A 26,213-nucleotide genomic window follows, 5' to 3' on the forward strand; every position below is an offset into this window, starting at 1 on the left:
TGTTGCTGATGGATAAAATAACAACAACACCGCGAGTGCCGTCCTTGCCAGCGGCTTCTTCTCCATAGTCGCCCACCTCACCACCTGTTTTGATCTCCGCCAAGGACAGCTTAGAAACAGCGCTCAGGCCTCCTCCCAAATGGCCAACTCCCGCCGCTTTGACAGGGCCTGCCCCATTGTCCTTGTATGCCTGCTCTGGAGCAATTTCTCGACAAAGTGCCGTCGCCATAGCGCAAGTACCGAAGCCCATCCCGAGACCCCGGATTTTACAGCAGACAAAGCATGTGGTTGTGTGAAAGGCGATGCGGAGAGGCTACATGGGTACACACAACAGTGTTTTTTCCCCTTCAACTATGCACCTTCTACGCTGCGTGCGGCTGCTTCGATACAGGCACTTACTTGTACGGATCGAGATAGGAAGCTCTGCTCTGTCTTGGCTACGCTGTGTAGGCCAATTGGGCCCTCGATAATCTTCCGTCTGGGTCGCGCCCCTTGGCCGGCTACAGCGGCCAGGACCCCCTTGGCGGAGTTTCTCCAATCCTTGGGCCATGCAGGCAGACACCTTCACATTGGTCGGCAGACCACAGGGTCCTTCTAGCCAAGACACGAGAATGACAAGTAATTTGCCATGAGCCATCTTCTTTTGGCCGCTCTGAATGCCATGCTCCGCCAAAGGCCTGGTCTCACTCAAGCTTGGACGAACATGCCCCCAACTGGAAACAAGAGCCTATCTCACCTGGTCGTTGGCTCGATCCGGTCTCGATTAGGAACCATAGCTGGGTGGCATCTTGGCACAAAGGCAAACGAGGATCTCGAGCTCTGGTTCGTATAGAACCACCTGAACGGGCAAATGTAGTAGTAGTTATCTTTACCGTCTTTTTCTTCCACATCGGGAGGACGGGCAAACGTGTATGTATGTACAGAAATTCCTGGTGGAACTCTTACATCCATCATCCATACAGACTGTCCCTTGCAATTTCACACCCAGAAGTTCAAATATTGGTTGGTTCCTAGTTAGTTGCTCAACTGTCCCCAAACCCATAAACCAGCTCACCTCGATCAACTACTTGGGATGAAAGTGGTAGTTATGTAGTTAGAGAGCATGCTAGTTTTCCACGTGTCAGCACATGGTGATCAAAGTAAGTCTTGCTGCAGGTACGCACAGGTTAAAATAAGACCAGTGCAGAACATAAAACGTTGATTGCATGCAACGAACTAACTAGATAATGCTACGAAGACAGTTGTGATTAGCTATTAATGTGTTCACAGTATCGCCGTTACAACCGTATCTGAACCCCCGTCAAAGGGTATTTAATAGTCTTGAATTGACTACGTCAAATGGAGTTCCGTCAAGCGGAATTCCTCAGTGGCTTCAACTTGAGGTGCGCATAATGATTCTTGATTTTTCAGACAACTTAACCATATTGCGGCGGTTTCAGAATTTACCATGGCTGATCCATTTTCAGGAGAGTATTTCTTTTGGAAAAAAAAAAACACTGTGCTAGGGTTCCTAAACTGTTGTTTGTACCTGTAACCAAAATGAAAGCCGTTATGCATGTGCATATCATTATGCATAACTGAAGTAAACGAGATATTGAAGCCTACCAGAGACGAAGTGCCAAAGCCGCTTGCCACAGAGCATCGCCGCAGGCTGCACAGCATGGCGGTGTATCCAGACACAAGTATACAGCTCGTAGCTATGTGCTGGCGCTCACGACTCCGTCTCTCTGTGCATCGTCGTATCGTCTCGTATCCGGGCCCCCGGCCGCCTCGCCCTGCAGCTCAGAAGTGGCTGTTGCCCGATTGATGCGCTGGTTGTGACAGACATCTTGAGGAAAAACAGCACAAGTGCCATCGTTTTCTCGGGAGAGCAGGCCAAGGGAGACAAGCTATCTATTTGCAACGCCGTTCTAAGCGACAAAAAGCGCTCGTTAACTATTTGTTGTTGTGTAACCCTAACCCTAACACACACACCTGTCTCCTCCCCTCATAAACACTAGTAGATAGCACAACTTACTTCGGTATTTATGAATAAAACCCTCAGTTCAATTCACACGATTGATGTTGGAATGGAAAGTCCCTCCAATACCAAGCAAGAGTCAGATAGGGGAGCCGCGACCTCTAGTCGTATGTCGTACCATGTGCTTATGTAATCTGGAAATTGAACTCTCTTGTCTATGAATCGGCGTTTTCTTTGTCCACATTCAGATCAATCCCGCTTGCGGATTTGGTCGGTCTTTCATGGTTCTCATTGTTATCGCCAAGCTGTCGGAGAATCTCCCTCGTGTAATCCAAACACTAAATCCAAGAAATTGTCCTGTGCTCAACAAGTGAACCTCGGCATCTGAGCTGCACTTCCGAGGCCGCTAGTCTGTCCTTTTTTTTTTATAATCGCATCAAGTTTCTTGGGGTTTCACGACGCCGGGTTCTCACTATCACAGCCTGTATTTCTTTGTCTAGTCGATTGTGAGCAAGAGTTTCTGTCTACCAGCAACACCACCCCATCCATCTCATATCTCTATCCACACCTCATACCACAATCCTGCAATAATGGACAGCCAAATACAGGATGCCATCTCCCACTTCAGCAAAACGGATTGGTGCGCCGAGCTGCTCTCGCGGCCGGGAGCCACCCACTTTGTGCCTCATGAGCCTACTCCCACTTCATGGGCTGTGAACTTGACCCAAGACCAACTCTTCCGCAAGACCCTGCGCACCCCGAGCACCATTCCGCACCAGCTCGGATTCTTCCAGGACCCCTTTGGCTCCCACCCAGAGACCAAGAAGCCGGCTTCCTCGACGGGACTGACCATGCTCAATCCCGTCGTGACGGTGCTGTACGACCTGCAGCCCGGCATTAACGGCTTCAACGGCACGGCGCACGGCGGCTTCATCGCGTGCATGGTCGACGAGGCCATGGGCAGCGTCATCTACACCAACTACGACGCCATGATCAACGCCAAAAGCAAAGACAAGCTGCCGGAAAACGTCCCTGACACAACCAACGCGCGCATCTTTACTGCCAGCATATCGGTCCAACTGAAAAAGCCCATTCTGACCCCGAGCGTGGTTGCGGTCGTGGCCGAGCTGGAACGCGTTGAAACCAAGAAGCTAATCTTCAAGATCACCATCAAGAATCACGAGACTGTCTTTGCAGAGGCTCAGGGACTCTGGATTATCGTGCAAAACACGAAACCAAGAATTTAAGCTTGTTTGTGGGATTCCTGGGTTTAACTAGTTGAAGTAATCTTATTTTTCCAGCTCCGTCAGACTACACAACGAGTGATGCGTATTCGGGTACGAGCGTTGGTGACATCATCACAAGTGTTTCGCCGTCGTGTTACTGTGAAATCAAAACAGGGAGACATTACATAATACATGCACCATCACAAGAAAATTAAAAAAATGTGAAAAAAAAATGAAAAGAATTTTGAGTTTGAGGAAATATGTACTGGTTATGTATTCACAAAGGTAAACTGACTAAGAGAGCGCATGGGAATCTTGCAAAGTTTGTGCGTCTCTCATAATCAGACAAATTTATCGAACAAGAAGAAGAAGAAGAAAAACTAGTTGAATCCTCTAGAATCAACGCATCACACACCTGGCGGAAGAGATCTCTCTGTACATCTCAGCAACTCACAGCATTCTCATAAAAGCCGGCATGGTCGCTCCAAGAGATGATCAAGAGTCGGTCGACACCTTGGCAGCCTCTTCGGCCTCCTTGGCCTGCTCTTCCGTCATGTAGCCCAACTCGATCAGCTGGGACTTGTAGTGGGGGAAGTCAGTCTCGAAGTTGGGGTTCATCTTCAGCACCTTGGTGAAGACGGAGATAATATCGCCCACAAAGTTTTCTACCTTGCCATAGAGGAAGACTTGGATGGCCCAGGTCTTGACCTCCGAGGCGTCGGTTGTCGCCTCGGCGCTGGTGGTCTCCGCAGCGTCGGTGGCGGTAGCGGTGGCGGTGGTGGTAGAGGTGGTGGTGGGAGTGGTATCCTCGGCACCGCGCGCGTTGATGGAGCGCTTGATCTCACCCGAGTTGACATAGCCCATGCCGACGAGGAGCTTCTTGTAGTCGGGGAAGTCGGTCTCAAAGTTGGGGTTCTCGGCAAGAACCTCCTGCCAGACGTCCTTGATATCACCCGTGAACGTTTCGACGGGACCGTCAAGGAAGACCCGGATAGACCAGGTGTTGGGCGAACCTCTGGCGTTGAGGGGCACGGCGATAGCGCCAAGAGCCATGAGGGAGGTCACGGCAAAGGTGCGTAGGGAGACCATGGTGAGCAAGATAAAAGTGAGTAGGGGGATATCAGAGGAGATTGAGTTGTAATGTTAAAGAACAATGGGAAGTGTAACTAGTGGGGAAAGGAGCAGCTAGTATGTTTAAGCTGACTGCAGTGCCATGAAGGTGAGGACGAAAGGTAGAACCAAGACAACGATGGGGTGAGGATTCAGTTGATATTTAAGCCCTAACGAAGATAGACACGGATCTTCTTCACAAACAATGTGGGAAAACAAACGAGCACCAAGCTAACAGGCCAGGCAAACCCAGTTCCGCTGCAGCGTCGTGCTAGGAGAAAGAGCCGAAGCCGAAAGGTGGGTGATAACAGGCCAAGCCAAGCCACGCAAGCCCCCAAACGATCAGAAAGCAAGAGGCAAGATCAACGTAACTGACCACGGAGACGTTAACTGGCCCGGGATGTGGATTCAAGGGAGGGCGAGGCTCCTGGGGAACTTGTCCTTTGTTGTTTGGGTTTTTCCTTTTTTAGCTTTTTCTAGTTTGCATGCGGACTATCCAGCCTCATCAGCTTCGGATGAAGAGGGAAGGGAGAGAAGGGGAGGGGGGAGGGTGGCAGAACAGCTTGGCAGCCCGAGCAGCCGAGCAGTAAATCAGGCACGGGAAACGCAGCTCCTGAAATGCAGGTATCTTCGGCGTTAAAACGCCGGTCGTTGTGCCTGTCTGGGTGCACAGCGACACGAGCCACGAGCCAGAATTCCCTTCAAAGGGCCTGCTACAAACACACTTGTATGTGTATAGTATGCTGAGGGGAGGAAAGGGGATGGACGCCCGCTCGTCTCGTGCCACTCGGAAGGCAAAGAGAGAGGGAGGAGAGACGAGTCGAGTTTGTGGTGTCTTACATGCAAAGACTCGTCCTCGGCGCACCCTAGTCGGTTCCTGGGATCACTGGGCCTTGTTTGTTTGCTTGTTCGTTGGCCCATGATCCTTGTCGGTTTCTGGGCGCATCTGCATTTGTGTACATACTTTACATGAATTGTGACGGTCTGAATCCTGCTGGTGCTGTCGACAGCCAATCCAGATGCAAAGCCCGAGTACGAGTAGACTCTGTATACATTCTATACAGCGAGAGAAGTAGAGCTACCAGCCGTCCAGCGTGGAACAATACAGCTCTTGGTTCTCGAGTGGTACATGCTTGTACTTGTACAAACAACTAACTATGTAACACACGGACGCTTTCTTTGCAGACCAGCTCCAAGGCCCTTGCCCATGCCAGTGTTTGCTTGGTGGGTTTGCTTGTATTGTTTGTTCCAATGTTTGCTCTCACTGCACCGCTGTACCGCTGTACACTGCATGCTACCTACCTACATACACACATACAGGCCTGCTTGCAACTCGCTATACAGATACCTGCAATGTTTGCTACACCACGTAAGCCATGACGCAGCGGTAGCTTGAGAATCCCGAGCGGCTCATTCTCCAAAAAAAAATTAGAGGTGCCCACTGCACGTCCGCCTGTATACAGATGCACTGATCAATCTGTAAGAAGAGCAACCCATGGTAGATCTTTCCATATCAGCCAAGACGGAGCCCTTCTTCTTGTTCTTTATTCCAGGCAAAGCGACCTCGGAACAGGGAAGCCTGAAGTCTTACCACCAAGCCTGCTAACCCTTGGTTACCAAGTACATATCAGAACCCGTTGAATCTTGCACCTTTCACCGTTTTTGGCCTCTCATCAAACCGCCTAGATTTGCAGAGGAATGCCGCGCGTCAATCCAAGACACGGAGAAAACGAGGGAAAACAACACCCGTGCACAACTACAGGTGGAATTCTCGGCAAATCGTCACACAAATACTACCACGGTGCCTTTACGAGCCGAGTTTGAGTGTGGAAATATTGACGTATTTCCCCATTTTTGAGCCAAAAAATCTCGAATTTGGGCGCAAAAAAATCCACAGAAGCACCCGCAAAACGATGACGATGTCGGGAACTTCGCTTGACGAAGGAAAAAAAAAAGAGAAAAACCATCATGGCCATGAAAAAAGTAGACGAATATCCTGAACTCCCCGCGGGACTCGAACCCGCAACCTTCAGATTAGAAGTCTGACGCCCTACCATTGGGCTAGGGGAGCAGTTATTTGTTGAAGACTGCACCCATAATAGATTTTAAGTACTTTTCTCTGTAGCGGGGCTTTTTTTTATCTTACCTTTAGTGATTCCGGTAGACGTTAAATATAGTCAAGTCAAGTCAAGTCAAGTTTATCTTACCTTCATCTCGAGATTTCGCCAGCATCCGGAACACAGCCGCCAAAATCCACCACTAACATCAAAGGTCATCTGCATCGCCCCTGTTGCTCCCCCTGAGCCCAGCCGAGTCCAGCCCAGTCCAATCCCACCAATTGCATCTGCCAAACTCTTCTTGGTCCTTCCACTCTTGTGGTGGCTCATACTATTACTGCTGCTACTACATACCACAACACACATGCAGCTCCCCGCCTCCCCTGCTCTCGCCATGCTACCCAAAAGCCCTCTGCTCGCGCGACTTTCCCGTTTCCGTCTTCAGCTCTCCGGGACCCGGGGCCACGCATTCTCGACAGGCCCGCGCGGGCCACCGCCCAAGCCTTCACCCAGCTCGACATGCGCTCCTCCAACACCACCACCTACTACACCGCCCGCCGCAGCAGCGCCCGCGCGCTGGCGCCGCATCCCGTTCATCGTCAGCATGTCGTCGCAGCCCGTCACATCGACTGTGTCGTTTCTGATCTTGCACGAGCTGACGGCCGTCGTGCCGCTGGTCGCCATCACCGCCGGCCTGCACTACGCCGACCCGGTGCCGTTAGAATCAGTGAACACGTACTTGGCCGGCGCATTTACCCGTGGCATGGACAAGTTTGGCCGCTATTTTGCCAAAAAGGGCTGGTTTGGTTTTGAGCTTGATGCCGAGGGCAAGGTGGTCGGCAGACTGGCTTGGGAGAGCGGACAGGGCGATGAGGTTGACCAGATGAGCGAGGAGACGAGGGCAAGGTACAAGCTTCTATCTCATGTTGCGTTGGCATATGCACTCACTAAAGCATTATTACCCATCCGGATTTATGTTTCGGCTCTGGCAACACCTTGGCTTGCCAATGTTGCAACAAGAGTCGGGTCAATGTTCCGAACTGGGAAAAAGACTGTTCCGAAACAATAAAGGACATAGGCAATTGTTTGTGGCAACACAGCCCAACAGATTAGATCAAACAAAAGCACATATACAAGTACATGGTCATGTCACACATGAGATGAAGATAATTAGAGAGAATTTAATTTAATTAGGTTGAGTCCTTGACACCACAGCAGTCTCTTAGACATGTTGATTTATGCTATAAAGACGAGTGAGGCCATCCTTGGGCTTTCTTTCGGAAAGAAATCTAAGGCTTCTCATAGACCCAGTCGAACTGAGAGCTCTTCCAGGAGATGACGTCACCCTCGGAGAACCACAGGGCAATCTCCTTCTTGGCGTTCTCGACGGAGTCGGAACCGTGGCAGACGTTGCGGCCGACGTCAATGGCGTAGTCACCACGGATGGTACCGGGGGCAGAGGCCAGGGGGTTGGTGGCACCCAGGATGGCTATGGAGTTTGGTTAGTACACTAATGGGTTCTTGCATCGAGACACATGCAAGGGTATTTATTGACTTACTGCGGCCGGTCTTGACGGCATCACGGCCCTCCCAGACCATGGCGCAGATGGGGCCAGAGTTCATGTCTGTTAATCAGTCAGTGTTTGAACAAATGTATGGATTGGTTAATGCAAAAGAGCGGCGCTTACACTCGATCAGACCAGCGAAGAAGGGCTTGTCAGAGAGGTCAGAGTAGTGCTTCTCGAGGTGGGCCTTGCCGGGGGTGATCAGCTTGATGGCAGCCAGCTTGAAGCTACATGACGTGTTAGCTTTTGATGCAGCCTAAATAAAACGGTCTTGGACTGATTGAACATACCCACGGGACTCGAAGCGGGAGATGATGGGACCGATCAGGCCGCGCTATGATGAAAAATCGTGTTAGGCCAGGGTTATTATCCACAGTAATAACGTAGGGTATGGGGTCTCGGAGCATGGAAGAACGGAGAAAGTGATAGAATCCCGGAAACGCGAGAAATTCCGGCGAGTGTAGAAATTTCGTACCTGGACGCCGTCGGGCTTGATGGCAATGAAGCTGCCGAGATTGTTAGCTTTCTGAAAGTTTTAGAATGCGTGGTTTGGGGATGACAATGGAGCTAGCTGCTTTGTTTTGTACTCGAGATTACCTGCCATCACAATTACGCAACAGCAAGGTACGAATACAGTACGAGAGCTCGAGTTGATGAGGAATTGAGGGGTATATGATTGCAGTGATAGGGGAGGTAGATGCTCCGTCCAAAAAGAAGCGTGGCGGGTGCTGGATGAGAGGCATTGGGGGGTCAATGGCCGTGATAATTTATCACGATCAATGGCAATGGGAATGGCAGCACCGGGGGCATCTCGGTGGTGAGGCAAGAGAATGAAGTCCAAGCCAAATGCGAGAACACGCATAGCCTAGAGATGGGGAGATGATGACTTACGTCTGCTCAGTGGAGGACATTTTGGATAATGGACGAGGCTGATAGGTCTCAATGGGAGGTTTTTCAGTGACAGTAACAGTAAGGGAATTCGTGACGGTCTCCTGGAGGTTTTTATGGGCGGAGGGAGGAGGGGGAGGGGAAGCTGGAGGGGCAGGATCGGGCCCACCATATGGTTGTCCCTTGGGTAGTCTCTGGTTGTACGGCGGGGGCTGTTGAGGCTGCTGCTGCTGCTGGTGTTGCTGCTGCTGATGGCCAGGGTGGGGCTGTTGAGGCACTACGGGACCTGACCCCGCCTGGTACTGTTGCTGCCGGTGGTGCTGTGGGTGTCGGTCTCCCTGGTTCTGGGCTTGGGCTTGGTGGAGCTGGGGCTGTATAGGAACCTGTGGGCTTCCCGGAATGTGACTTTGGGGTTGGGTCTGAGCTTGAGCAGCGCGGGGTTGTTGGTACTGGTCTCTTGTTTCGGCGTGAACCGGATTGTAAGCCTGTGAAGCTTGATTATGGGATAAAGCTTGAAACTGAGGCTGCACTTCAGCTTGGGCTTGTCCTTGCGCATGGTGCTGGGCAGGCTGGCCATGGGCTTGCACACCCTGAGGGGGGATCTGAGGGGGGATCTGAGGGGCAACTTGGGCCTGGCCCTGTAAGTGCTCTTGACCTTGCAGCGGCGGTTGTTGGTATTGGTGATTAGGCGGCGGCTGCTGCTGCTGCTGCTGCTGCATCTTCGGGATACCGGGCTCTACAATCCCAACCCCTGCCTTTCTCTCGTAGTCGTAGTCATAATGACTGACCATTGTAGGTTGGGGCACGCTTTGCATATTCACTTGTTGATTCGGGTTCTGCATCTGCTGTGGCGTGCCCGCCCAAGGCACGAATGCCACATACAAAGCAAAAGAAACAAACAGTAAAAGTAGTATGGGCGTGCTCAGGCCATTTCCCTGCTGTGGATGCGGCATATGCTGCTGGTACTGCGGATGGGGCGGCTGCTGATATTGATGTTGCTGGTGCTGCTGATGCTGCTCGTGATGATGATGCTGTTCATCATGTTGCCTGTGATGTCTCTCGGCGCTGGAGGGATCCATCTTTCAGGATACACGCTAGGCGTTTAATGTGGGGGCCTTTTGGGCAGCTCAACCAGCGCAAGCTTTTCTTTCTGCCCTTTTGCAGGTCAAAGCAGAGAGAAGGACGGCGATGTAGCAATACAGCAATGAAGTGGTTCAGTCCAACCAATCAGAAACGGGGCCGGTTGTGGCTCTCGACGAGATCCTTGGACGGGAGCACTCAGGGGCGATGCGATGGTGCAGCACGCACTGCAGAGACGGGCCAACTTGGTCCAACGGGATGTTGTAGCAATAGTTTGAGCCCGTATCAACGCTGAGAGAACTGGATCAGTGGACGGTCTATCCAGGGGTTGATATTATGCTGAGAGCCGGCTTGTAGCAAAGAGAACAGGTTTTGGGACGAACGAATGCCGGATTGGTTCAAGAAGATCGGAATCGTGGAGATATCATGCGACGCAACGCATGATTCTGCCGTGGACACAAAAAAAGGAGGATGGGCAAACTCTATCAAGGATACAAAGAAAAGAAGACAAACGCCATGCGGGATGCAATGATTTTCCGAGCTGATGATGGTGTATAGTATAGAAGGGCAAAAGGCGCAAAACAGAAGAAAAGAAGCAACACATCCAAAGCAAGGGGAGCAAGACGCAACTATATAAGAAGAGGAGAAGAGAACGAAGACGCCTCAGACAAACCAACCTACAATAGGCGCGAAGGCCAGGGGAGCAAAAAGAAGAAAAAAAAGGTGCCACACAAGAGAAGGGAAAAAAAAACCCTTCAATAGAGCGCCAGGGGATAGAAAAGATCCGTTCCGCTGTCATATTAAGTCAGTGTGCTTTTTCTGACGACTTTGCCTGCAAAATCCCCATTATCTCCATCTTTTCTGTTGGCAGGCCGAGAGGTGCTCTCGAGCCAAAGTCCGGCCCTGTCTCGCAGACAGCACCAAACACCTAAATACAATAAGATAAAAAAAGTCATGGCCATCTGCAGCTTCAGAAGCACTCATTTACGCCATGATTCCAAGGGACTGGGTGGCTGCAAGTACTTGGAGGCACACTTGGATCTGGCCACGCATGTTCGTGGAGTGATGAACAACCATGGCATGCCATGGCATAGTGCCTGGCCACCGGCAAGGACCAGGGGACAAAGACATTCTTCTCAGCACAATGATAATTAGGGCAGGATTAGGGCTCTAGGGCCTCTAATGAAGCCCGGTGCCGCCCGCTAGAGCGATTCTTCAAACAAAGCGTGCTGCGAAATAAAGAGCTGCGCGCGTTTCCGAAATCGTCACACACAATTAAGGACCCCGCCAATGCTACCAGCGGAGAGAAAAAAAACAAGAAAAAAAAGGCTTACGATTTAAGACCTTGGAAACTCTGGCTGGCTTCCCTTTGTCTGGAGTCCCTTGCCTTTGCCAATTGGTACTTGGCGTCATACTTTTGTATATACTGTAGGTTTCACAGTGTCCCATGGACATGCACACGTAGACAGCATCACAAATTACTACTATAGGATATCCTAGCTAGAACATGAATAGGATTACGCAACAAGACGCAAAGGACCCGACATGTATTCTTTGTCTCAACTCACTTAACCATGTCGCTCACTCCAAGATACAAACACATGCATATAGTGATACCAAGGCGTTTTGTCAGAGGAAGAAAATACCAGTCTAGGAAGATATTCTTGGGAAAAATAACAACGTCTAGTTAATGAAGATTATAACGGAATGCAAGAAACAAAAAGAAATAAGGGGGGGGGGGGTGATATATAAAGGACCGTAAAACCTCATGAGCGAAAAAGAAAACAACCTCCAGAGCGAAAAAGAAGCCAAATCATTAATGAAATTTATACCATCATGTAGTTCCAACCTTTCAAACAAGACTGCCATCGGGCAAAACATCCATCTGTCTGTTATCAGACTGTGTGCGTGCCCTTGGTCTGTGCCAGAAACGCCTGCTGGTACTAGACATCTTACTCATTGTAGTCGTCATGCGGCGAATCCCAGGTGTTCCATGAATTGAGCCCTGTTCCAGACTCGAACGGGGGTACATTGAGCCTGTGTGGTGGCTTTCTTGCTGGGTCAGCGGACTTCCGTCAACTCCCGTGCCTCTGCGCATCCGGATATGTGAGATATGATTTGCCCCAGACACAGAGTTCCACCGATTAGGAGGGTGTTCGCTTTTGCGCATAGAGTATACTTCTTGGAAGTCATCAAAAGGCACATGCTGTCGGAGAGTTGGCAGGCGTTCAGAGGCAGACCGGTTGTCTGTTGCGTTCTGAATCCTGCTTTCGTGAGTGAAGCGCTCGAAATCCGTTGTCGTATGCTCAGGCGCCAGGTTCTGGTGTTCGTTGTCTGGCTGGCGGCGAGTGCCATGGGGAGAAGTGTTGTCGTCATCGCGGGCAAACGGAGGAGGACCATGAGTACCCTTGTTATCGGTATATTTCCAGTACACTGGGTTCTCTGCACTACCACCAGGCTGGTTCTTGAAAGGAGGCTGAATACCAACTTCACACATTTGTTGCATGAGCTCTGTCAGGAAACGGTTGTGGCGGCTAAGACGAAGAAGCTCATTCTGGAAGTTGCTTTTGTGGAAAAAAATAAAGTTGACTGTTGCCGACTGCATGTCGTCGAGAGTACGCACTTCTGTGAGAATGCGGGCTTGGTAATCACGTCGGTTGACGTCAACAAAGGACAACATGCGCTCCTTGAGTTGCTCGATTTGAACTTGGGTAGTTCCGAACCGAACCTGGAGGGCAATAACATCGGCAAGAGCGTTACTGCGACGTTGGTTAAGAATGAAAAGAGTGTTGAGAATGGAGTTGGGGGCTTGCACAATGTGTCCCTCCATTTTCTTGAATTCTGTGTACCACAGCGAAATTTCGGTGACGTAGTAGTCATCACCACGGCCCAAATTACCTGAGTTTCCGTAGACGGTGACACGGTCACCGACATCGAATGGGTGTTTGACAAAGACGAAAACGAGAGACTGCAAAAACTCTTGAGTAGTAGCTTGCAGCAGCCAACTGAGACCTAGGATTGTAGTACCAGCCGAGGTCAGGGCAGCGGCGGCCGAGCCCGAGATGATGGACACAAAAACAAGGATAGAGATGATGAGAACGATGCCAACAAGTACACGATCTAGCTTGTTGATGACTGAATCAAGATCCTTCAGGGAAGCTGCAATGGCCCTCTTCTCAAGATGGATTTCATAGCAGACACCCTCAAACTCCTCCATGGATATGTCACCGTTCATGTCTTTGTCAAACAGAGCGAAAGCAGCTTCTGCCTCCTCCTCGTCCTCGAAAATGACCTTGAAGTCGTCAAGGTACACTAGGCTTTCCTCGTCCTCGAAACCAGGGAACTCCTGGTCAGCAGGAGATTTCTCGTTCATGGGCTTCTGGGCGTTTTCGTCGGTGATGGAGTCGTTGGTGGTGGTCGCAGTTGATGGGTTTTTATCAGCGCCAACATTATCCACATTTTGCGCATGAAGGCCCTTCAAACTGCGATACAAAATGCGGGCAAGAGCACGCGAATGATGAGCGCTACGAAGAAGCTCGCCGACGACTTTGCGGGGGTGGTTGCCGTTTGCTTTGCGACCCATGAAATCATTGCCAATCCGTCCGGCCACATTGCCGACCTTGTCCCACGCAGCACGGGCGTTCACACGCATGGCATGGAGCGGGGTGCGGAAGCCGCTACTGTTGGGACGACTGTTGACAGGGCGCCAAATAGAGTCCATGGGGTGAAAGTGTGTCTTGGAGTGCTCATAGAGGCGTACGAGTTTTGAAACATCATCCTTGTTTTGCGCAATGCGAACAGCATAAGTTCTTTGATGGAAAGAACCTGCAATCCACTGAATGCCAATTTTCTCAAGTAAGTTGAGGCATGATAGAACGAAGGTGGAAATGATGACCCTAATCGTAACCTTGATCCAGTCAAGATCCTTGCGGTCTTCATCGGTCGTGGTGGGGACGCGGTGGTTTTCTAGAATGGTCTTGGTTGAAACTAGCATTGCTAACATCCAAAGAAACAGAGCGGCATGAAGCTCCAGGTCGCGACCAATGTCCTTCCACTTTTTCGAGTTGACGGAGCCCATCATAGAGGCAATGCCCTTGAAAAGATAGGGCATGAGACTAGTGACCATTCGTGCAAGCCATAAAGACCCCCACATGATTTCCAGCCAGATACCAAACCATTCGAGATATACACCATCATCACCGCCGACGGCATGCTCTTCAGGCTTGAAGGCGTACTTTCCGATAAGAACGGGGATGAGTAGGATAGCAGCGCCAGGGGCGGCATAGAAGATGTAGCGAAAGATGCGAGGAAATTTCTTGAGCCACAGCCATAGTCTGTATAAGATAGCACTGGAATCTGGAGGGGGCTGAGGCATGGTCTTTGTTGAGGCTATTATGGCATCACCGTTGGGGTTGTAGTGGGCATCGTCGTCGTCCTCGGACGGAACCTGTCTAGAGCCAATACGCTGAAGCTCTTGTTCACGACTAGAGACCATCTGTTCGGTACGCAGCATCTCTAGCTCGTCATGGAGTCGCATTTCATGGGATCGTCGAGCTTCGTTGTGCGCCAATGGGTCAGAGAAATTGAGAGCTGTGGTAGTCGGGGCCAGAGGCGGCATTCCTGTTGAAGGGGAGATACTGGCAGCTTTAAGTTCAGCATGCTGATGGTGGTATGGGTGGAGATTGGTAGGACTGATAGGTGACATGTGGGTGGTTGCTACAGCTGTGGAATCCTGGATGGGAGAAACCGCAATCTGCGGTGGTCGAGGTTGTGATGGAGCAGGTTGCTTTTCGAGTGGCACACCGGATGCATCGTCCGCTGTTGGGATATCGGGGCTTTGTTGATGTGCCATTTTGTCTTACGAACGGCGTGGCGTATGCAGGTATGACAAGGCGAGGAAACAGAGAAAAGTAGTACAAATGCACGACTTGCAGTCAGTAGCACGTCAGGCGTACCTGAAAGCTGCGGGTGAAGTGGTCAGCAGCCAAATAAAAGTACTTTGTGTGATGGTTGAGATGTAATCTGGTAGGTTTCAATCAAGCGCCAGACATGCAGCAAAGGGAGGGAGTAGCAACACGCAACTGCCGAAGGCCGAGACAGTCTCTAGAATGATGGTTTTGTCGCGCAATTGAGGAGGGTCGGACGTAGTGTCTCGAAGAGTGACTGCCGGAGGACGAAGCAAGTGATCGCAAGCCAGGGAGAGAGAATTTGGCTGCTTGGTGGTGCGATAGCCGAGAGTCGCAAATGGAATGTATGCAGCTCGCGAAGTTTTCTAGAACAAAAAATGAGAGCTTCTCATGAGAACTGGCCGGCTTAGGCAAATGGCCAATTCGCGATAAAGGCGAAAACGGCAGCAAATATGTCGAAGAAAAAGACCAAAATGAGCTGTCGCGGAGTCAACGTAACGGAGTAGCTCGGCCAGAGTTTTTTCCTGTCGCAGACCAAGGTAATTGCCGGGTTCTACAATGCGGATGTCTATACTTGTAGAACGGGAGAGAAACGAATGGACGGTCGAGATGACCAGAGAAGAAGATCGCTTCACGGCAGGACCAATAGGATAGTGAGCATGAGAGGAGGGAAAGAGAAAAGGAAGACGAGGGTAGTTGCCAACACCTATACATATGAAGGGATTCGGCGCATCGCAGTTGTAACTAGTTACAAGTAAGAAGGGGGCCGTAGTTTTGTTTATGGGTCCTCGAACTTGCCATCGACACTAACAAGAACCGCAGTTGCACCGAGCGGACCCAGCGATTTTATCGAGAGTTTATCATTATGCGCTAGCCTAGAGTTCCCTGCCGGTTCCGATAAGCCCTTGCTAGCGAGGGCCGTCGCTATAACCCTGCGAGGTACAGCCTGTATGTATTTAGTCACTCTCGCCAGAGGATCCCCCACGCTCACCCTGAGCATAACGCAATGCAAAAACACACGGAGAACAGGAACGATACGAAGGCCGCTGTCGCTGCGCCAATGGGGGCTCAACAAAATCAACAAGACGGCGTTTTGCCGAGGACCCGGGGGGCCCAAGGCCAGGGATCTCGAGTGCCGGACCAGCCAAAAGTATACTAGCATGGTAGCACTCAAGGCCAAACAACCTCGTTTGAGACTGTTTGTACAACGACGACGCGACGTGGTCTTGTTATGGCCGCGGTATAAGCCAGCTGCCATGCCAATTCAACAAGATCGCTGGTTTTGCGGAGCGGTAACAGGCCGTGCTGCTCTGCATGTTGCCGTCATTGAGGGCTAGGTTCTTGGGATGAGATTGGACAATTGTTTCCGTCGTGTCTAAAGGCATATTGTATGCATACATACATAAGAGTGGTTAGTGGTATAACGAACTAGCTATGTATAGGTATTTATAACTATGCACTTGTACACACTTTCTTGGTGCACATAGCTACGGCGTTGTATACATGTTTCCTGCACCACTTGCCACCGCAGCATCCGTAACTATTGTATCGCACATGTCTATGATCAGCATTGCTACCCCACTATCCAACGCCCGCAGTGGGGGATGGTGATTGTGCAAGCATGTTGTCTGTCTGCAGACTTGGAGCGGAGTCGACGCATCTCTTCACTCATAAACGCACCCGACGCGCCAAGCATTGCTCAACTGCTCGCTGAGCTTGGATAACTGACTGCTTTACACTCCCTGCGCCGGCGTGCTATTCATTCATACATGCAGAAATGCCGTGGGCAAGGAGAGTTGCGTGCTTCATCGGCCTGATCTGTGCCATGGCTCTCGCCCGCGCCTGCGATTGGCGTAGCTATTTCTCGGTTTATCTCGGCCTCCACATCACCTGTCGCTTGTGGAATTTTCAGAGCTGCTGAGAGCCAGGCTGTATACATGGGCAGGTACTCTCAGAGACACATACGTACATATGTATATACGTAGCAAATCACACTAGTTAGTGGCTAGCCCAAAACTATCCTCTTCCCAGCACACGCGTAATATCTTGGGGCTCAAGTCGTAGCTCCCTTTGTTTTAGCTTAGCAAAAGCTTTTCTAGCGCATGTAATATGAGCATGTGTAAATTTCAACGAGTTTTTTGTTGTTTCTGTGCACAGAAATCTTTTTTCCGCGAGACAATGCCAAAGCATCACTCGGAAGCCATGACGCACACACAGGCACAGCCTTTGGCATTTGATAGGAAGATGGAAATTAGCACATCACCTAATATTGTGGGTGGCTTGATCACAGTTAACCAGGCACGGCAACGTGTGTGCTATGCGATACAATGTCGTTGGCCTGAGAGCCAGCTTGTGGGCTGCATGAACAGGATCATGCACGGACCTTTCCAAACAAGAAGAGAACCCCTTGACGCCACTTCCGCTGCACTTTATATTCCAAGTATACTACACTACAGCTTGGCCAGCTTGTTGTCTTTGGCTTGCTGCTCCCATCTTTCTTGCCCTATGTTGCGGGACTTGTTGCCATGGGAGGCTTTCTCTGGGCTAGAACAGACGTGAAGCACAAGTGACATAGACAGTCCAATTCGCCAATTCTATTCTGTTTCATAGATCGTCTCTATCTCCTGGCCCCCAAGAGCGAGAGTATGACTGGCCTGGTCTAACGCTCAAGAGAAACCAGTCGGACTATGCGGCTCTGTCGCTTTTCGCCCTAACTACTTACATACCTCCTGTCACAATTTAGCACTCACAGCCGCTGTCGCGCGTCATTTTTAATTGGCCACCCTGCAAGATGAGACTTTGTTTCAGGCCCTGTCTGTCCAAGACGACATCGGCGACCCCTGAGATATGCCTACCATCACGTTGTTTGCCTTGATCTAACTAATGCTCAGCCCAACTTTCCATTGTCGTAAAATAACTGGTTAATTGAAGAAAATGCCCGTACTCTAGATCCCGTGACATCCTACCGCCAGCTTCAAAGCCTCGCTAGCCACGTAGAGCACGTTATCTTTGGTAAATCTTCATGGCCAGACTCCTCTAGCTTAACCATTGAGCCGCTAACAAATCAACAAAGCATGGCGCTGCCCGCTAGCCCCCGAAAACCTTGCAAGGTTCAGGCCTAGAAGCTTCGTCCTTAGGCCTGCTGAGCCTCATGTTCTGGTATGTATGCGTATAATTCGTGTATGTATGTACATACATACATATGTTGTACATATATACACATGCCCATGTATTGTTGGTGGTACCCGTAGTCTGAATATGACCGCGTAGGGAGCATTGGCGCCCTCCGTGGGCTCACGTCTGCTTATACTGATCAAGCCTCAACTCCGCGATTGTTTGTTTACTCTAACCAGCCATGGAATGGGCTGTGACTGGTTCCTTGTCATCGAGCTCGTGGCAGCTTGCAGTCCTCGCTTGATGAAAATGCCCTAAGAATATAGTCTGATTCACGAAACGAGCGGCCTTTGAATTTACCGATTACCGGTAACGAATCATGCTTGTTAAAAGCCTCCAATTTTAGGCGCATTTAGCACATGCTTGCAATATATACGTATAACCCAAGTTTGTAGTTGCAGGTGGTAGAATACATCAAGCATGGTGTATACATCACGTAGTTGACTAGAAAAATACTCTCAATTGAAAAGCTTTGGTCTGTCTATACAAGATCCTAGGCTTCTGAGTACATATCAAATTTATAGAGTAATGCTCCAATCAGCACCAATCTGAGCACCAACCCGCCCAATCACCGCAAAAGCAGCACGTGAACCTTCGGCCTTGTTATACTTGACCTTCGCCGGCCAACTCTTTCCACCTGACGTCACAGTAACCTCCTCCTTGTTCCACGTCTCGGGGGCACCAACGACCACAATCTTGTCGACCGAGACCTGGTCCATCTTCTTCAGCCATGCACCGGCCTTGATGGCCTTGGCACTGCGGCCCTCTGCATCAACCGAAGAAATGCCATCTTGGCTGTAAGAGAACTTGCGGTGGATGTATTGTCCCGAAGTGTACTCGTATGAATCGCCGTCGTCGACGTAAAGTTTGCCCTCAGCAACACTGGCCTTGGAAACAGTAACGACCAGAGTGTAGTCATCAAACTGCATCAACTGAGACGAGCGGCGGGGAATGTCTCGACGGGGAACAATGTGGCCACCCTGCATCAACAGAGGGGTGCTTGACATAGGGGCAGGAAGCGTGACCTTGGCACCCTTCTGGGTCGGCACTACATCATATGTGAAGTAGTCATAGTAGACCTCCTCATCAGGGATGTAGATTTCCACTGCGGTCTGGTCCTTATCCACAACCGGCTTGGCAAGCAGTCCGTATGAGCCCAAGAAAAGCTGGTCATCAACAGCAAAGGACCCTTCATCATTAGGGTTTGTATAATACATCGGACGCACAATGGGGCTCGCATCCTGGCTGGCCTCGTAGAAAGCAGTGTACCACGCAGGCATAAGGGAGTAACGAAGGCGAAGAGCAGCGTTAATGATGGGAGTGTACTCCTCGCCAGCCAGGTAAGGCTCCCGGCGGCGAGAATCAATGTGGGCATGGCCACGGAAGAAAGGATACCAAATACCCGCTTGGTACCAACGAGTAAGCAGGTCCTTTTCAGGGTTTCCAAAGAAGCCGCCAACATCAGCGCCCGCAAAGGGGAAACCAGAAATACCCTGGCTCAGAACCATTGGAATCGAAGCAGCCAGATGACCCCAATCAGCCTGGTTATCGCCAGTCCACATGGCTCCCAGACGCTGAGACCCAGCAAAAAAGGCACGCGTCAGAACAAACGGACGACGAGATTCGCCCTTCTTGCGGGTGTTCATGCCAAGTTGGGTAGCATTCTGCAGAGTCATGCCCATCAGATTATGTACATCGCGGTGCTCCCAGCCATCATAGTGAAGATTATCCTTGGGCATCGTTGTCTCGGGGCCATTGAAGACTGAAGGCTCGTTCATGTCGTTCCAGATAAAAGTGTTCTCCATGCTGCCCTTGAATTTATCATAACTGAAGAGCGAACCCCACCATTCACGGGCAGCAGGGCTAAAAGAGTCAATCCAAAATGAGGACCCAGGCCAGCACCAACCTTCAAAGATCTTGCCCTCCTTGTTGTTGACAGCAAACCCTTTCTCCTTGAGTTCCGTTACAACACCATAGTTGTCGACGTTCTTGATATGAGGATCGATAATGGTAACCAGCTTGCGACCATGCGAATCCAACTGCTCACCCATGGAGACAGGGTCGACGAAAGTATCGGGGTTCCAGGTGAAGTACTTCTTGTCGTCGGTGTACTCAATATCTAGCCAGATGACATCATAGGGAATCTTTGACTTGTCCATACGACGATCAACATCCTTAACATCTTGGTCTGAGACGTAGTTCCACCGACATTGGTGGTACCCCAGAGAGAAGGCTTGTGGGAGTGCAGTGTAGCCTGTCAGTTCGCCGTAGGACTTCAAAACATCCTGGGGAGTGGGGCCCAGGAAGACAAACAGATCCATCAGGCCACTCTCCGAGATCCAATGGGACGATGTGGTGGTTCTGGTACCAGTGCCGAGAGCCATATCGTTGGTTACTGAGTCCTTTTCAATATCAACCCAGGTTTCGGCAGCATTTAACCAAAAGATACCAACAGTAGAGCCCTTCTTGTGAGCCTGCATGAAGGGGATAGATCCATAGAGAGTCATAGGGCTGTCCAGGATGTACTCGAATACATCAGCATTGTACAGACGGAAGGGCTCGCTGTACTTGCCTTCACCACCCCGGGTTTCTTTGAGAGAAAGAGGGCCGGCATGCGATGGAATGCCATATACATGCTCAAAACCGGGGAAGGTGATGTCGAGAGCGACACTTTCAGGGCCACGAGGCTTTGAGTCGGTGTTTCCGCCAAAAGTCTCATCCCACCAGGTACCCTGATCTTCGCCCTCGATAGCCTCGGTCTTGGGACGCCAGTGCTCCATGTTCATCAAGCCACGGTCATTGAGCTGGATTTGGGTAGCACCTTCGCGCTTAAAATCAATGGTGAAAGGGGAAAAAGAAATGTGCGCTTCAAAGGTCGACTCGGGGCCGAACTTGATGATGACCTTGCCTTGGTCTTTCTCAGCAACGGAGGCCTTCTTGTCTAAAGTAAGACCCCCAACAATAACGAATTGCTCGGCTTCATTGTAGCGTTCTTTGCGCGCTTTGCTATCATGACGAAGCTCGATATCTTTCTTTTGCCGGCGCTCCTCGTCCAAGGTCACTCGAGCTGTTCCAGCCTCGTGGAAGGAAACGGTTAGAGGAAGTCGAACAGTGTCGGCATTGTTGGAGACGGTCTTCAGAACAGTGGCTTGAAGTTGGCCGTCAACAAAAGAAATCGAGTCGGGGACGATATCGTAGGGAGAGTTCCAGCTTCGGCCCAAGTCGCGGGCCTTGTCGGCATAGTCTCGGTTGCGTTTACAGAAGCCAGCTTGGTGGCACTTTTTAAAGTCGTGTTCCTTGACAGCATCTAGTATCGCATATTGATGATTAGTATGCGGTGGTCAGTTCGGGGCATGCCATTCCATGCCGTTTTAAATAACACGTACCGACCGGCGACACTCCCAGGCCTGATAGCACGCCAACTATGGCGATGGCTGTCGTGGTCCAGCTGGGCGATGAAGTAGATGTCCGCATAGTGGCTCGGGCTTGTGTGTTCTTTCAGTCTGGCTTTATGCGCTGGGCAAAGACACAGAATGAATCAAGGAAGAAGCCAACGCACCATAAACGCCGAGCTTCCGTATAAAAGTGAAGATAATGTGAGCACAAATGGCCTTGGGTTAACTCTCTTGTGTTCTTCCAATTGGGAATCCGGGGTTCAATGTCACTCAAGGAACAGGCGCCTTGAGGGCAAGCTGTCCCGTTGAGCTTCTCGGGGGCTACTTGCCTGTACTCCTAATGCGTACTAGCTTGGATAAATGTGGGTCGATGTTGCCCCTTCTGATAAGATAAGGTGCAGGGTCTGTAACTTCCGGTATTTACCCGACATCTCCATTGACATCATCTCCAAGTTCTCGAGGGTTCAACCGCTTTGCCTGGATCAAAAAGGACGGCTCAAATGAAAAACATCAATAATAGATCCCTTGGAATGGCGTCATCGTGACTCTTGGGAGGCAAAAGAATGATATTTTGCTTGGCATGTTATTCGAGTCCAGGGTTATCAAGCATTGCATTGAGCCCAACGCCATAGGGTTACAACTTGGTACCCTAAATTTTGCCATCATGAAAGTTAGAACACATGTACGTACTGGTTTGTGTGACCATGCATTTTTCTCGTGGTATAACTGAAATTCTCAATGGACCTGACTACCATTAAGCTTTGCAGGTCTATTAGGTTGGTTAACTGGTGGTTGGGAAAACATAGGTTCTCATCCTCTTTTCCTGGACTTCGGGTACTACCTGTAGCTCCAGTACAAATACACTCTGTCGACTCTCATCCCCTCACCTGGACGAGACACTAATATGCAACTCCTGTCTTCCAACAAGCGAGATCAAAGCCTTGCATGGAGCTGGGTATATTGACCCAACTCTACCGCCCAACAGCATCCCATCACTGTGAGGACACCCCTGTCAGACCCTGAGATTTATCTTAGCGCTGTAATCGGGCGTACTTTCAGCTGGGTTTTCCCTCTGGCCAGTTTAAGCCTGAAGAAGAACTGGAAATCATGCGCGTGAAATCTGCGTTTCTTTTCTTCCCTTCATTGTTTTCTTTGTATTGTCGTGTATGTGATTGGAATATCGCAGTGTCTTGCCATATGAAGCCCTGATCGAACACTCGATCGCCGCTCAGATACCGACATCTCTTGTTCTTGATTTCTTTTAGAGAGGCATTTGTCAGCTGAGAGTATCTTGTTCTCCACCAATACTCTCATGTATCGTGGCCTACCCATTCCATTCAAGCATCTTGCTCTCTTGTCAACAGCCAGGTATATCCAACCTTTGAGGTCCTGCATTCCAACTCCCTCTTCAATGTAAGCTCCCCCCTTCCCTTACCCATTCTCATGGACACGACCCTGGCTGATAAATGAGTAATAAGCTGTCTTTATAAATCTTACACTAAGTCTCGCCGTACTATTGGGATTGAAATAAACCTGTTGGTGGGCTCAAGATCATGGACTCTGGACTTCCCGAGGGTTGGGAGAGCGATTACGATGGCAAAAGGTGGCTCTACAGATACAAAGCCACTGGTGCAGTTCAGTACAGATGGCCTCAGCCTGGGGATGAGTATCCGGACTTTGTTGACTCTGGAATCGATGCCATGGAACCCGAGGACCGGCTTGCAACTCAACAGCAGTCAAGAAGCCGAAAGGCCAATGTCAACGAGACTCGCAAACCGCACGACTCTCGTATGAGTGCTACTGCTGGCCCAGTATCCTTTTACAACAATGAAGAGTTTGGGAATATCGAGTTCTTCCAGCCAGATGCACTCATGTACATGGGCCCTGGTGCATATACCGATATCAGCCCTATGGGGGCCGAAGATATTGAACAGCCATTGCCAGACAACGTGGCTGAGCTTCCAAACATGCCTATGGGTGCGAGAGTATCGCCTATAGCAAGTGAGAAGTCTACGCCCAAGACGACTAATGCTAACCTAAATAACTCGCATCAAGGTCAAGAGAACATTATTGATGGTGGTTTCTTTATCTCGGTAGCAGAGTTACCTCATACGGCACCTGTAGCGGAACTTTCTTCTATGAGCACTGCATCACTACCAGCGACTAATATGATACAACCTCCGCCTCCGCCGCCGCCGCCCAGACCACGTCCAGTTGAATACGATTTTCCAATGCTTGATGGACGAGAAATCCAATCTGCGACCAATCGTTTTGCGTCGGTTTCTGACCCTGTTGGATTCATGGCTGAAATGGCAACTGAATTTACAGGTCTATCCCAAGAGGAACTTGATCCGGTTGAGATGGGCGACTACCGTGTTCTAGCCCCGGCTGAGAAAGCTGCCTGTATTGTCCCTGATATTCCAGAGCTGCCTTCCAACTTTTCTAGTGAACGCATGAATCTCAAGGACGAAGAGGATGCCCACAAAAAGAAAATACAGGCCCAACAGCGACCCTACGGTGACCGGCAATACCCGTTCCAACCTCGCGATGACGTTATTGACCCTATATCAATCCCATCCCAATCACAACCGTCGGTACATACCACAACGTCACCCCAGACTCCCGTCGATAATGCCCCAAGATTTCGGGCGTTTTCGCCAGGAGCCACCATTTCACACAAGAGAGAGTTGAACCCCGGAACTCAGATAAATAGCAAGCCTCTTGGCATTGGGGGAGATATGCCTGACGAGAAAAGTCACATCACAACAGCTACCGCACCTCCCTCTTTGCGGCCTAACCCACACAGGTTTCGACAAAACCAATCTGTCAAGCCTCCTGCCACGTTCGCCGGTCAAACAACACAGGCCAAAGCCCCGACTCCTCCCATACTTAGTGGCGTTGATGCACACAACCAGCCGCCATTGGCACTACGTCCGGGAATTTTAGTATCTGAGTCTATTGTCTCGGCTGCTGTTGATTCTCAGCCAAAAGCTGAACAGAATTCTAAACCAGTTCTTCCGTATCCCGTTGATGATGAACATGAATATAACTTCAGTCAGCTACCACCTCGAGAGGCTCCGATGGTCTCTCATATCCGGGAGCACAGGGCGGCTTCTTTTCCCACAATGCCCCGCCGTGTAAACGAAGGTAATGGCATACCCAACTCCTCATACAATCCCATCCAACTCCGATCGGACCTTCGCGCTAGTAGCCATGGATCTTTGGTATTACAACACAAGTCTAATACCATGATATCCGACAGCTCAAATCCGATAAATGGTCCCTCTTCTCGTTCAGTGAACCCGACCGCACCTTTGACCAAAGCCCAACAGCAACATAAGATTGATAGTGTGGCTCAGGATTGTGGTCCCTCTTTGGAATCGTTTAGTACTAGAGTTTCGAGGCCAACAAGCATGGGGGCTTTCAACGAAAAAGCTCATGTACTTCCGTTAGCTGTCGGCTATCAGAGAGGACCACAGTCACAAAATGCTCCACACCACCGGCCCCAGTTTGATCCGGGAAACTCACATCAGAACCCGGTCTCTGATACCTCTCGACGGCACTCGATAGGGGGGCCCATGAAATTGACTACACCTCCTGGTCCACAATCCATAGAAAATGCACCTATTGCCCCGCCAAGACCCTCTCAGACTGCCGGGCCTCTCTATTCTGTCTCTCAGACCGATTCTTTTGCCAGCCGCCGTCCCTTTGTTCCTGAAAGTGTCCCTGAACATCCGGAAGAGGACCCATCTCTTTCCTCGAATCAGAGACCATCAAAATTTCCTCGGCCCACCATCAATCCGCCCGTTGAACATAAGCTGCGTCGATATTCACTGGGAGTAGGCAAGGAAAATAGCCGTCAAAGACCCTCTACAAATCGTAATTCACTTCTTTCTACACGGGATCTGACAAGACCAGATCTGAATGCCCCCTTCACTCCAGAATCCAGGCTGGGTACCCGACCCAACACCACGTCAAATCGGCCAGCTTCAGTTTTTATCATGACTGAACTACCTGATCACTCTATTTCTAGAGATGAAGGACCCCCAAGAACTTCTATCCCTAGCAACACACTTCATACTGTTCTGGAGCAAGCCAGTCTTTCCAACAGTCAACGGAATGCTCATGCTGCTGAGCTTCCTGATACCTCCGTACCCAAACCTAGTGCAGCTTTAGAAAACAATGGGAAAACTGTATCAGAAACGCCGACACCCAAGAGCTCTACCAATGCTCCAACTCCTGTTGTAACAGTACCGCCTCTAGAAAGGGCACCAAGCCAGCAATCCACAGCAACGCCATCGCGGCAAAAGTCACAAAATTCAAATACCTCCACCCCCCTAAACTCTAGAGCTATAACCCCTCTAGTCTCAAGACATGCTACGGCGCCGGTCTCTAGGCCTCTTTCGTTGCCACCGCCTTCTCGGATCGCGACTTTGTCTCCCATAAATACATCCACAGTTTCACAGCCTCGACAAATCTATCGGCCGGCCCCAGCACCACAAGAACCACTGCTTACTACAAAGGAACCCAAGGAAAAAGGGAAATGGCTATCAAGGCTGTTTAAAAGTTCGAGGCGTAGGAGTCTTCCTCCCTCATCTTTCAAGGTTCTCAGTCTGCCTCGAACTTCGCCAACCCCGATGGACCCTCCCTCTATCAGCACTCCAAGCAAAATTCCAGCTGTTAGTAGTCCTATGGCCAGACCGTCTATTCTGCAGACCCCAGAACCCGATTCGATACCAATATCGAATGGCAAGGAAGACCACAGTGAAGATGTGTTGCCTGAAGTTCACCAAGACGGCCTTAGAAGTCATGCTCCATTTCCCTCTACTCCATGCACCCAAGAAGAGAATT

The 26,213-nt window shown here is 50.3% G+C and overlaps 7 protein-coding genes across 7 annotated transcripts; 3 read left to right on the top strand and 4 right to left on the bottom strand.

The window, feature by feature from the left end:
- Window positions 1-2,550: 2,550 nt before the first annotated feature.
- Window positions 2,551-3,207, top strand: BROUX77_003772 (uncharacterized protein; the record flags this gene model as incomplete). Its single annotated transcript, XM_073748460.1, has 1 exon — window positions 2,551-3,207. The coding sequence occupies one exon, from the start codon at window positions 2,551-2,553 to the stop codon at window positions 3,205-3,207; it is 657 nt and encodes a 218-aa protein (XP_073606197.1).
- Window positions 3,208-3,681: 474 nt separating this feature from the next.
- Window positions 3,682-4,275, bottom strand: BROUX77_003773 (uncharacterized protein; the record flags this gene model as incomplete). Its single annotated transcript, XM_073748461.1, has 1 exon — window positions 3,682-4,275. One exon carries the CDS (start codon window positions 4,273-4,275, stop codon window positions 3,682-3,684), a length of 594 nt encoding a protein of 197 aa, XP_073606198.1.
- A 2,442-nt stretch (window positions 4,276-6,717) lies between these two features.
- On the top strand, window positions 6,718-7,422 carry BROUX77_003774 (uncharacterized protein; the record flags this gene model as incomplete). The annotated part of the gene is made up of 1 exon (XM_073748462.1): window positions 6,718-7,422. One exon carries the CDS (start codon window positions 6,718-6,720, stop codon window positions 7,420-7,422), a length of 705 nt encoding a protein of 234 aa, XP_073606199.1.
- Window positions 7,423-7,642: 220 nt separating this feature from the next.
- On the bottom strand, window positions 7,643-9,597 carry BROUX77_003775 (uncharacterized protein; the record flags this gene model as incomplete). Its single annotated transcript, XM_073748463.1, has 6 exons — window positions 7,643-7,842; window positions 7,913-7,978; window positions 8,042-8,145; window positions 8,209-8,252; window positions 8,394-8,424; window positions 8,810-9,597. 6 exons carry the CDS (start codon window positions 9,595-9,597, stop codon window positions 7,643-7,645), a joined length of 1,233 nt encoding a protein of 410 aa, XP_073606200.1.
- Window positions 9,598-11,738: 2,141 nt separating this feature from the next.
- On the bottom strand, window positions 11,739-14,738 carry BROUX77_003776 (uncharacterized protein; the record flags this gene model as incomplete). The annotated part of the gene is made up of 1 exon (XM_073748464.1): window positions 11,739-14,738. The coding sequence occupies one exon, from the start codon at window positions 14,736-14,738 to the stop codon at window positions 11,739-11,741; it is 3,000 nt and encodes a 999-aa protein (XP_073606201.1).
- Window positions 14,739-18,485: 3,747 nt separating this feature from the next.
- BROUX77_003777 (uncharacterized protein) lies at window positions 18,486-21,441 on the bottom strand (the record flags this gene model as incomplete). Its single annotated transcript, XM_073748465.1, has 2 exons — window positions 18,486-21,274; window positions 21,354-21,441. The coding sequence occupies 2 exons, from the start codon at window positions 21,439-21,441 to the stop codon at window positions 18,486-18,488; spliced, it is 2,877 nt and encodes a 958-aa protein (XP_073606202.1).
- A 1,474-nt stretch (window positions 21,442-22,915) lies between these two features.
- Window positions 22,916-24,702, top strand: BROUX77_003778 (uncharacterized protein; the record flags this gene model as incomplete). The annotated part of the gene is made up of 2 exons (XM_073748467.1): window positions 22,916-23,956; window positions 24,625-24,702. The coding sequence occupies 2 exons, from the start codon at window positions 22,916-22,918 to the stop codon at window positions 24,700-24,702; spliced, it is 1,119 nt and encodes a 372-aa protein (XP_073606203.1).
- Window positions 24,703-26,213: the final 1,511 nt, after the last annotated feature.

This window comes from Berkeleyomyces rouxiae (genome assembly GCF_048999995.1).
Source record: "Berkeleyomyces rouxiae strain 22BRR77 chromosome Unknown BrBRR77_ptg000003l, whole genome shotgun sequence".
NCBI classification, from domain to species: domain Eukaryota; kingdom Fungi; phylum Ascomycota; class Sordariomycetes; order Microascales; family Ceratocystidaceae; genus Berkeleyomyces; species Berkeleyomyces rouxiae.